General features: G+C 35.9%; 1 protein-coding gene across 2 annotated transcripts in view; it reads right to left on the reverse strand.

The window, feature by feature from the left end:
- The window catches only part of LOC111054883, a 184,759-nt gene that overhangs the window by 42,752 nt on the left and 129,934 nt on the right, over positions 1–12,073 (reverse strand). For both annotated transcript variants that reach the window (XM_039441392.1, XM_039441391.1), the window contains exon 4: positions 1,244–1,404. In XM_039441392.1, the coding sequence (XP_039297326.1) occupies positions 1,244–1,404 (161 nt within the window). The remainder of the gene's footprint in view (positions 1–1,243; positions 1,405–12,073) is intronic.

A 12,073-nucleotide genomic window follows, 5' to 3' on the forward strand; every position in this document is an offset into this window, starting at 1 on the left:
AATTTATACAACAGTCCAAATGTAGTTAGGTTATATATCACTTCAAAATTCTTCAATTTACAATTCAAAACACATAGTTCATCACACACTAATAATTTTTAAATTAAAAAAACTTATCACAGATTCTAGTTTGGAGTTTGTAGTTATTGATAGAAAACATTTTTTTTACATTTCTCTTTTTTAATCTGATGATTAAAATTGCAACAAATATTAATGAAAAGAAATTGATTTTTAAAATCAAAAAAATCAAGAAATGAAGATTGTAGGAAATCAGCATTATGGTAGTTTATTTTGTTAATTTCAACACACCGATTTTTCGCCAACACGACAATACAGAATGTTCTCTGATGGGTTGATTGGATTGGCGTATCGATGGCAGCCAGACCTGATAACAGCGCTCACACTCACATTCCAGGACGAGACGTCGTGGTACGATAGGACAGAAAGCTCTGTTTATTTAGGATTTTTCTACACATTTTAAATTAAGAAATTATTCATTAATTTTTGAGAAAACATCACAACAGGTCAATGTAACTTATTGAGCGCGAGGTCTACTGTTCACAGAACTACTAGTTATACATAAGGTAAATTATGTAAACAAACAATTATTTTTTGTCATAATTTTTGTATTGATGTGCAACATAAATAAATTTTGAATTGAATTGTAGAAACAATGTTAATGTAGAAACGAATTCGCAAGCCCCAACATCTTGGGTCTTGTCTCCAAACACAAAATTCTGATCGCTGAGGTCTTCAGTCTAGGGGTGGAGGAGTTGAATATCTATAGTAGTAGTAGTACACAGCACTATTATTAAAGCATATAGCTGACTGTGCATTGTTTTCTTTATGTATCAATTGATAGATTATAGTCAGTTCTACTCAATCACTTGACGAGAGCACTTCCGAAATTCTTCAATTCGGTTTATTTTGTAGTTGTAGTGTGAATTAAAGTTTCAATTTTTAAAAACCTAGTCGTGTTGTCAAATTACTTAACTCTTGACAAATATAGAAGGCTAAACCAATGGGGTTTTATGAAACTATATTCTTATCCATTCAAGTCAAAATAGAATAGCTTATTAGTCAACTAGGTGCTTTAATAATGATGGAAAATTTTTTAGTAGATTCAAGGCTTTTTTTTAGAAGTACCTCGCCACTAGTGGTACTAGAATGAAATACAGCTCTATTCTTTCTACTCTTTGGCAGTTATGAACTTTTATAAATAATGAATAGGAGGTTTACTTACAAAATCCGAGCGCAAGAAGACATTCATCGACCAATGGAAAATTGTTTCTGCGATCAAATGTGCGCATAATGAGGCTCGCATTCAAGCTCACCCATATCGAATTCCTCATGCACAGAGTTTTCAGCAATCTTTCCGATGATGGTCCCAACACATCCCTCATTCTGAAACAATCAACAATTCAAGTGATAACCTAGTAATTGACAATAAAGCCCCGCTTCTAACACCCTTTCAACTTATCCATACTCAAGACTCAATAAAAAGATAACCAATAAAAGAAATTAACAATATCCTGCTCCAATGATGTTTTTTCTTTGTCCCTTGCAACACAGTATTTTAGCTGAAGTAATACTTATCCACTTGATATTTTTTATAAATTAACAACTAGCAGTCTATTTTTCAAAACTTTTGGGTTAAAAAGTTACTCAATTTCAACGAGATCTTTCGACTGGGTAGCCATCATCAGGTTGGCAGTGATTGACATTGGGTTGTCGAAAAAGCAATCATTAGGTCAAGTCAGAAACCCTGAAATTGATCAGTTGCGACCTGTAACCTGTAAGACTTGAGCCAGCCTGGTCACTCAATATTATTATTATTATTCTCGTTGCCAAAAATGAGTAGATTTTAAGCCTGTAAGTAGTGAAAAATATACTGCTAGTCGTTAATTTATTGAAGTTATTCAAGTCGTTCAAAAATTTCAAGTGTATTGATAATCGCAGTTCGTGATGGTATCCCAAATTATTTATGAATATTACAAATTTTTACTTGAAAAAAAAAGAAAATATTTGCAGTCATTGCTTTTCAAGACTATCGCATTTGTACAAATGATTGACACTACAGTATGTTTATTTATTCATAAACAATACTTCTGTAATCTGTAATCCTTTAGGGCCAGTTTCCGAGCTGGGGATCTATAAGTTTTGGACTTACAGAGTCCAGGACTAACATAAGCGCTCGGGTCTAAATCGTCTTTCTGAGTCACGGATTTATCTTCTAAACTCCGGGGTCTATCAAGTCCTAGACCTATTTTGAATCCAGGACTAAAGGCAGTAAACTTGAGGAGAATTCACAATCTTTATTGTTGTTATTTTGGCAATGGTAGACAGCTGATGAATAGAAATTCGTTTTTAATTTTTGTTTAGGTAATTTGTGTTTATTAATGAAATTTTTCAGCAACCTGTTCCCTTTATAGAAAAATAAATCCTCTTTTAAATCTAGGAGAGCAGCTTAGGATGAATATAAGATTTGCAAAGACTAGAATTCTAACCCAGTTGCAACTAGCATCAGACAAGGGAGTATGCCTGTTTGAGAATAGAGGAGTCTGGATTAACTCTACTAACTAGAAACTGCCCTATCTGTAATTACGGAGAATTAGAAACTCTAGAATTTTTTATTGCGCTGCCCTATGTATAGAGGATGTAGAATTCAATTTTTGGAGATATATTGTCGTAATATAGTAAATAGTGAGAACAGATATAATGGTAATCAGGGGTGCCCAGCCCCCCCAAGGGCAATGGCGCATGCCCCCCCCAATCCAAGTGTAATGCCCCCCCAATCCAAGTGTAATGCCCCCCCCAAAGTATCCCAATTCCCAACCCTTTAGTTCTTAACATTAGTCAGTGCTCATTGTATGACAATAAAATTCACATCTTACATTCTAATCTTCCAAAGGACATTATTCACCTTTGCTCTTGTGGGCAAATTCTTTCTGTTTTCATAATATTATAAAAATTTATACCATCGTTTCTTATCTCTTTTCAAATAGAAATAAAGTATCTTTTTGATATTATTTTTGAGACTAGCAGTGCACCCGTTCTTGTTCGGGAGGACTAGAAAGTACTACATTACATCAGGAAAAACTACATGACAAATATTTCAATAGGATATTAAGAGATAAGTAAGGGAGACTTTGCTTTTTAAATGTAAAGGTTACTTATAAAAAGTTGAATAATAATATCATTGATATTCTTTTATTGCAAAAGAATATTGCATAACAATTTCGGTGAACATTCATACAAATTTGGAACGATTTTATTCATACAATATATAATGTCGGCAAGTTTGGGTATTCTAAATCCTATACTATTAAACGAGCAATTTCTGTTTAGATGTTTATATGTTTGTATTTCGCCGGATCTCGAAAACGGCTCTAACGATTCTTACGAAATTCAGAAAATAGTAGGTTTATAATATAAAAATTCGATTGCACTAGTTCTCATCCCTAGGGAAACTCGCTGAAGGACATTTAAAGAATTTATTCATCCTTGGAAAAACAAGCTGATAATTTCGTCGTCTTGTGATGATGGAAGTGAGTGAGCGAGTGCATGTGTGTGGGACTGAGACAAAATTATGACTCAGCTGTTGAACTTTTGTACCTGATTTGATCAGGTACTTAGTGGCAGTTGTACAAAAGCCGGTTAAATTTTAATCCTGATTGATTCCAGTAGAACCAATCAGATAAGCTATCTTTTTTAGATGGTCTACTGTGATTTGGTTCACGTGAAATTAATCAGGATTAAAATTTAACATGTTTTTGTGAGAGAAATTTTTGCATTCCTCTGCGAATTAATCTCAATCCACTGTGATTAGATAGAACCTTTCTGTATGAACTATGAATATTTATTATAATTTCTTCTTTTGTAATAATTTTTATATGATTTTGTAGTTTTGTAGGTACTCCAGAGCGGAGCTTGGTGCCCCGATATTAATCATAAATTGGAACAGGTTGTCACTGATGTTGTGTTGTTGGTAGTATTTACTTTTAAACATTACAGGAGTAAATAACACAAGTCGAACAAAATGTATCTTTAAATGGTTTGGTTTTTGGAATAAGGATATAATCTGAACAAATACATTTTGTAAATTCTATCTATTAATACCAAATATCGGGGCACCGAGCTTTGCTCGTTATTCATTCATTTATAAACAGAACTCAATTCTTTGAAATGATTGGGAAAGGACTAACAGGCACAGCCCAAAACTATTTCTTCCCCGCATTTTGATTTATACACTATAAAATATATAGTTGCAATATTTAATATTCCAAAAAGTAGATTATGTTTCATACACTTGAATTCAAGTGAAATTTTCAGTCCAAATATTCGAAAACATAAAAGTTCTAATTTAGATTGTTTACATACCAAATTGAATAACAAAATAACATTAACTAATCACTTAGAACTGTAGTAAAATAATTATTAACTTTGAATATTATGATATATACCATCTCGTGTCAATAAATCAGATTACTGTATTTTGATCAAGTCAATTGAAATTTCTAGATTTCTCGCGAGATACTATAAGCTAATTGATTACACAGCTGATCTCCCAAACAGGCACACGCATCTTCTGTTATCGACAGACGACGAAATCATCATCTGTTTTTTCAAGGATGAATAATTATCCTTTCCATGTCCTTCAGGGAGTTTTCTCAGGGATAGATAGATAGATAGATAGATTTTATTTTACAATTGTTACTAGGCTTGTCGCCTATGGTAACATGGTTACAAAATTACAGTTTTACAAATTCTTACAAAAAAAAAATTACAAATTCTTAAATGATAACACAGCTACATAACATAAATTATTCTATTACATTCTCATAATAATAAGAGATATGATAATACATAGATAATAATTCCATATAACTCTAAAAAAAAAATTAACAAAGAATGTAAGATGCATAATAATACATACAATAAACGAAAATAAAATGCCATTGGATATTATGATTTACAGGTATTAGTAGGTGTCAATCAAACGCTCCAATACTCCAGCAAAACAAGCAAAATATATTGTTACTGTACAACGATTATTGCAAATTTCCAATAAAATCTACAAAAAGATTGTGGCTAAAAACATATCTATGTATTCCCATTCAACAGAGCAACAAGCCTGGACCTGAACGTACCCAAGGTTGCCGCAAAAATAACATCATTGGGCAGATCGTTCCAAAGTCTTGAGGCCGTGACCGTAAACGAGTTATTATACATAACTGTGCGGTGACGAGGTATTTGAAGGAAGTATTCATGCTGTCTCGTGTTCCTGCTGTGAATATGAGCCAGGAGTGTGAATCTTTCCTTCAAATACTGAGGACCTCTCCCCTTGACAATCAGCTGATAAACAAGACTCAACATGAAGTATTGTCTCCTCTCCTTCAACTTCATCCAATTTAACCTCCTGTAATATGGAGTGATGTGGTCATCTCTTCTCGCATCAAAAATAAACCGAATTGCGTAGTTGAGCGATCGTTGTAATTTCAAATTCAGCTCCTCAGTAATGTCGTTATAAACGATGCTGCAGTAATCAATGATGGGAATTACCAAGCTCTGTACTAGTGAAACACGAAGGTGGGTTGGAAGGAAATTTTTCAACCGTTTCAATTGATGCATAGTGGCAAACACTCGCTTTGTCAGTTCACCAATCTGATTCGACCAATTCATGTTTTTATCAAGCTGTATGCCCAAGACTTTCACACAACTTTCAAAGTGCAGAGCATGATTGGCCAGCATTACTCGAGGAAGTGTAAAGTGTATTAAAATCTATTTGGTTATACAACCGACCATAAGCGATAATTATGCTTTTGCATTTATTTGCATTGAGTCTCAAGCAGTGCGCATTAGCCCAAACAATCAAATTCTGAATGTTAACATTCATCGCGGCAATAGAGTCAGCAGCACTGTCGGAAGGAAAGTGATTGTAACACACAAGGTCATCAGCATAAATATGGTATGATATGTCATGAAAAATTCGAGGGAGATTATTCATATAAATAGAGAAGAGGAGGGGACCAAGTATTGTTCCCTGAGGAACGCCTGCTACAACAGGTAACCACTCTGAAGTCTTGCCATCAGCTCCTCTCACACGTTGATACCTATTGTTTAGGTAGGATTCAAACCAGCAGAGACATGAACTAGAAAAATTACATTGATTTGCAAGTTTATGTAGCAGAATTGAATGGCAAACGTTATCAAAAGCTTTAGTGAAATCAAATGTGACAAGGAGAGAGAACTTACGGTTGTCCATGGCATTACGAATGTCATCTGTTATTTTCAAAAGAGCTGTAGATGTACTATGCGATGGGCGATAGCCAGACTGATTTTGATCAAAGAAATTGAATGAATTCAGGTATGATGTCGTCTGCTCATGTACCACCCTCTCAAGCGCCTTAGAAATAGTGCAAACTATGCTGATAGGACGGAAGTTTTCAGGGGAGCAAGGACTACTTACTTTAGGGACGGGACCTAGTGCAATCGAATTTTTATATCATAAACCTACTATATTCCGAATTTCGTGAAAATCGTTAGAGCCGTTTCCGAGATCCGTTGAACATAAATAACCAGATAGCCAGACATAAAAATAGAAAAATATAAACAGATATACAGAAATTGCTCGCTTAATATAATAGGATAGCAACTTATAGTCTAGTGAAAGTCAAATGATCGTTTTTCAGGAAACAGCCCCGAAAGAATTTTTTCGATGGTTCTATCTGTATTTTGGGGCGCTAAATTCTAATCTGAAATTTGCTGACAAGCCAGAGGGCGACTTCACCCCCAAAATTTTGAACTTTTTTTAAGTTTTCCATTTAATCTCGAGAACCTTGAATTTATCGAGAAAAAGCATTCTCTATATAATATTAAAGATTATAAAATTTTCAATGAATTGACTGGTCGCGCAGGACTACTCTTTGGATTTTTTATCTGAAGTGTTCCACAAGATACACAACTTTGAATGTGCGAGAGATTTGTGATACTTCCTCCATTTTCACAGTCTCGCATATGCAACGTTGCGTATCTTGTGGAACACTTCATATAAAAAATCCAAAAAGTAGTCGAGGTTTTGATGAATTTTCTCCTCTTTTCACTCCCATGAATTATACTTCTGTTTTCAATACTGTTCAAAAGTTACAGCCAATTGAATGATGATCTTTATTTTCTCATTTTTCTTGCGATTTTACAGTTATTAAAGAGTCTCTAAAATGAGTACAATACATTATAGATACTTGCTATTGGTCTTAAATGAGAGAAAATGTCATGCCCTATTAGCGGAGTTGCCTTAAATTGATCTTGCATCACTGTTTATATCGAAAAACTGTCCAGACTGTGAAAATGCGAAAAATATCGAAAATTTCTTGATTTTTTGTATCAAACATATCTTACTTCACGATTATATTTTTACAAAAATCATTCACCTCACATAAAAGAGGAGATTCTTTTCTTCAAATCAAGACCAAGTATCATTTTGAGTTACCGAGACACACAGTTTTGAATTTAGAAATCGGTCATCTTTCTATGAATTGAAATATGGTCTAAAATACACTAAAGGAGGAATTTCCTATGTTTTTAACAAATCTTAGTGAGATGATACATGATTTTCAACCGCCTTGACGAGCTGATATGGACGAGCTGTAGTACGAGGAGATCTGATCATTCAGTTAAAAGTTATAAGTGTTTAAAGTTTTGATCATGGATGTATCCTTATGTGTGCCCCCCACTAGGAATTACTGAAATCTAACGAGTGATGCTCATAGAACATAACCCTCGTAAGGTGATTTCAGCCGAAATATGTTTATTTTTTGTTAGGATGGCCATGAAAAGGTATTATAATGAAAATTTGAATTTTGGCTGTAGGACATGATTTTCTATTTTTGGGTGTATTCCCCCCTCCCACCCCTACTATAATCAAAAATAGGTACCTCAGGAATTCTGTTCAGAATTAATATTGTTAATTCACGTGATGTGTGGCTTTCTATCATTACTAGAAAAAATCCTAGTTGTATAGGGTAGAAGTGGTAGGTTTGCATAATTTTGAAAACTCCTTAAAAATACCCCTTTTTTGAAAACTTTTAGCTCCAAAATCGAAAATCGTTGAGTCCTGCATGAACACTCAATTTATTAGAAATTTTATTATCATTAATGTTTTAGAGAATGCTTTTTCTCGAAAAGTTAAAGGTTCTCAAGATTAAATGAAAAACTTGAAAAAAGTCCAAAATTTTGGGTTTTTTTGGTAGTTTTAGGGGTTAAGCCGCCCTCTGGCGTGTCAGAAAATTTCAGATTAGAATTCAGCGCCCCAAAATACAAATAGAACCGTCGATAAAAATTCTTTAGGGCTGTTTCCTGAAAAACGACCATTTGACTGGACTATTATACAAACAGAAAAAAGTATTGAAGCATTACAATAATTACTTGATTAATGTGTGGTAAATAGGGTGTAAATTTGAAAGATTGGAATTGGCTTCATTTAATATTTTTCACAAATTTTTGACAAAAGAAGTTTTTTCTTCTGTCATATTCACTAGAGTTAGCGATGTTGTTTATAATTTCATTTACATTTCAGAGACATTAATATCATCATGAAACGCATTCGAGATTAAAATAATTATTAGATTAAAATGTACATTACAATTCAACTTATCATTGTGCTTTTGAGAAAATTCCTTCAAACTCATAGGCTTAAAATTACTAAAATTCCTGCATACAACATATTATCAATTGTATTTTTCATGCTTTATATTGAGTTACACTTTGCAAAATATAACATTATAGAGGTGGGAAAAAGTATTAAAATAAACTACATTAGGATATCTCTATTTAATACCTTGATTTTTTAGCCATGATTCAAAATGTTGACATAAAATGTAAAAAAAAATCGTGCCCCCCCAAAAATGTTGATGGTGCAAATTGCGCCATGCCCCCCCCCCTTGTGGGCACCCCTGATGGTAATACTGTCGAATTTGACGGAGGAGAAAATAAACAGTTCTCATTTATGTGGTTAAAGCATTAGAAATAAGACAAATGATAGGTAATCTTGTTTGAAAATGATCAGATTCTACTTAATTCTCATAGGAAATGTTGTATTATAACCTTTACCATCAAAATTGTTTTATATTGTTGTTTATATATTGTTATGTAGAGTGTATTTTTTACTATTTTTGTTGGCTCAACTCTATTTGTATGATTACTGTGAACAAATAAATTGATTATTATTATTGAAATCTAACGAAAAGTTTGCAATAATAATAATAATAATAATAATAATATATATATATATAAGCTTATGCTTTATGGGCCAGCATGAGGAAGCGTCAGAAGTGACTTGTCATAATTATAAAAAAAAAATTCACAAAACAAAAATTACATTGAAGGAAGTATGCTATATGCAGTATTACTGCATATTTTGGAATGGCCTCTATGGGTCTGCCTCGAATGTCAATTCTCTGTAATACTCCTTCCATCCATTTAAGCCCCATATCACTTGCTGCATGCACCTCCTGCAATCCTCCCTCACATGGGAACAAAGGGCAGTTCGAAACCAAGTGCTCCATTGTCTGTATCTCGCCACATTCACAGTATGGGTCAGGTGTAAAGCCCCATAAGGCAAGAGACTGGGCGCATCTTCCAGTAGATGTCCGGAACCTGTTCAAACAGCACCACTGCCGGCGGCAAAGCAGTGTCCCTGGCACCTGTACATTTGGATCCTCAATTAGGTGTTTATTCTTTACTGATGAGGAGGACCACCTTGCCTTCCAAACTGTTTTAATATCCTGACCATTCTGATCATCTAATCTCAGATACCTCCTAGATTGTAGCTGTCTTACTGGTGCATTATTTAGCTCCTTAGCTATTGGCAACTCATTCCTTGAGACAACCCTGTTAACAAGTTGTCTTGTCTTATTCAATCTGTGGAGGTCTGGTGGCAGGACATTACAAAGCACAGGTAGCCAGTTGGTCTCTGTTGGTCTTATTGTGCCACTGATTTTTCTCATGGATTCATTTAGCTGCACATCGATCTTTCCCACATGTGCACTATGTGCCCACACAGGTGAGCAGTATTCAGCCACACTGTACACCAAGGCAAGACTGGATGTTCGCAGTGTTCCCACATTGCAACCCCAGGTTGTTCCAGCCAGTTTGCTTATAATATTGTTTCTGGTCTTCAACTTGTCTCTTACACCCTCCAAGTGATGGCGGTATGTTAGAGACCTATCAAGTCGCACACCTAGGTATCGAGAAGCTTCCTGATGTGTCAGTCTCTCTCTACAGAAAACAATATTTAGCCTTCTCCCTGCATCCCGATTACTGAGATGAAAAGCTGTTGTGACTGTTTCGGTTGGGTTGGGTTTCAGGTGCCATGCCTTGAAGTATTCTGCCAAATTTTCCAGATCTCTGTTGAGCGTAGTTTCCAATACCTCAAATGAGGAATCTTGTGCCACCAAGCCAATATCATCTGCATACACAAATTTCTGTGCTCCTGTGGTAGGGAGATCGGTGGTATACACATTAAAGAGCATCGGGGATGGCACGGAGCCCTGAGGTAGTCCATTCTGTATTCTCCTCACAGAGATTTCCATACCACCCTCAGCATTCTATTCAATAGCAGGGATCATATGAGGTTGACAGTTGCTCTACATTTCAATGTCCGTGATGGACAGCACTTGTTCTTCACAGCTACGGCCTTCCCTAAATCCTGCCTGTTCCTGTGGAAGACACTCTTCTACTCTTCCAATAATCCTGGACAGCAGGACATGCTCAAAAAGCTTATAGGTGACAGATAGGAGTGATATTGGTCTGTAGCTCTTTGGGTCACTAGGCTCCTTTCCTGGCTTCAGAATGGCAACAACTTTTGCTCTCTTCCATACCACTGGTGTTCTGGATTGCTCCATAAAAATTGTGAAGAAGTTAGTTAGCCAGTGTATGGCCTTGGGTCCCAGGTTCCTTTTGAATTCAGGAAGGATGCCATCAACTCCAGCAGCTCTACCCAGCTTGATGTTTTTGATTGCAGCTAACACCTCACTATGGTTCACTGGACTCACAAAGCCAGATCTTTCAGTACATCTATGCACAATTCTCTTCTCAGATGTCGCTTCATATGCAGTGAGTCTCTGTGTGGTACATTGATATTGCTAACCTCACATATGGTGTCAGCTATTACATCAGGTGAGACCGTTGCATGGGTTGTGCTCACTTTCACTGCTCCCAGTCTTCTAAGAAGATTCCATGATTTTCTACTGGAATGAGTAAAATCCATGCTCTCCATTGCAGCCACCCATCTGCTGCATCTCTCCTCGTCCAGTTTTTGCATCAGCTGGTTGGCAGTTTCATCACTATGTGAATTCCTGTATTCTTTGAGGAGGTCACTACACTCCTTACTCCAGCAGGGAATGTAACTCTTCCTATGACCTCTTGGCATAGATCTTTCAGCTGCCACATAAATCAGTTTGGTGAATCTATCATAATTCTCAATAGACACTGGGATTCTGCTAACAGTCTTTTCTATCACTTCTGTGAAATGGGCCCAGTCTGCTCTACGCAGATTCCATCTTGGCATTTCTCGATTTTGGATAGATGGCAGCACCAATCCAAGTTCAATGACTGCGACACTATGCTGGGTTCTTGGAAAGCAGGATTCTATTGTTCTCTCAGTCATCAGTGGCCTACCATTCTTAGAGCATTTCACAAAACAGAGATCTGGTGATGATGTTGTTCTCCAGCGTGCAGAATGGAAAGTAGGGCTCTGTTTTGCATCAAAGACCAGGAAGCAGCCAGCTCCCTCCATCCACTGCTCTAGCTCTGCTCCATCAGCATTGACATGGCTGTACCCTCATAGTGGACTGTGTGAATTGAAATCTCCTGCATATATACATGGGTGTTCTGCAGCTGGTAATTGAAAGTGCTCCACCTTTCTGAGGGAGGCTTGTAGACATTAAAAATTGTTGTGTGTCCATATTTTATCCCAATGGAATGACAGTTTCCATCCACAGATGTACATAGCATGGCCTTGTCCTGGGTAATATATGTGGCAAGACCATGCTTGTCATGAAGAAGAAAATTAATC

Source organism: Nilaparvata lugens, chromosome X (assembly GCF_014356525.2).
Source record: "Nilaparvata lugens isolate BPH chromosome X, ASM1435652v1, whole genome shotgun sequence".
Taxonomy (NCBI): domain Eukaryota; kingdom Metazoa; phylum Arthropoda; class Insecta; order Hemiptera; family Delphacidae; genus Nilaparvata; species Nilaparvata lugens.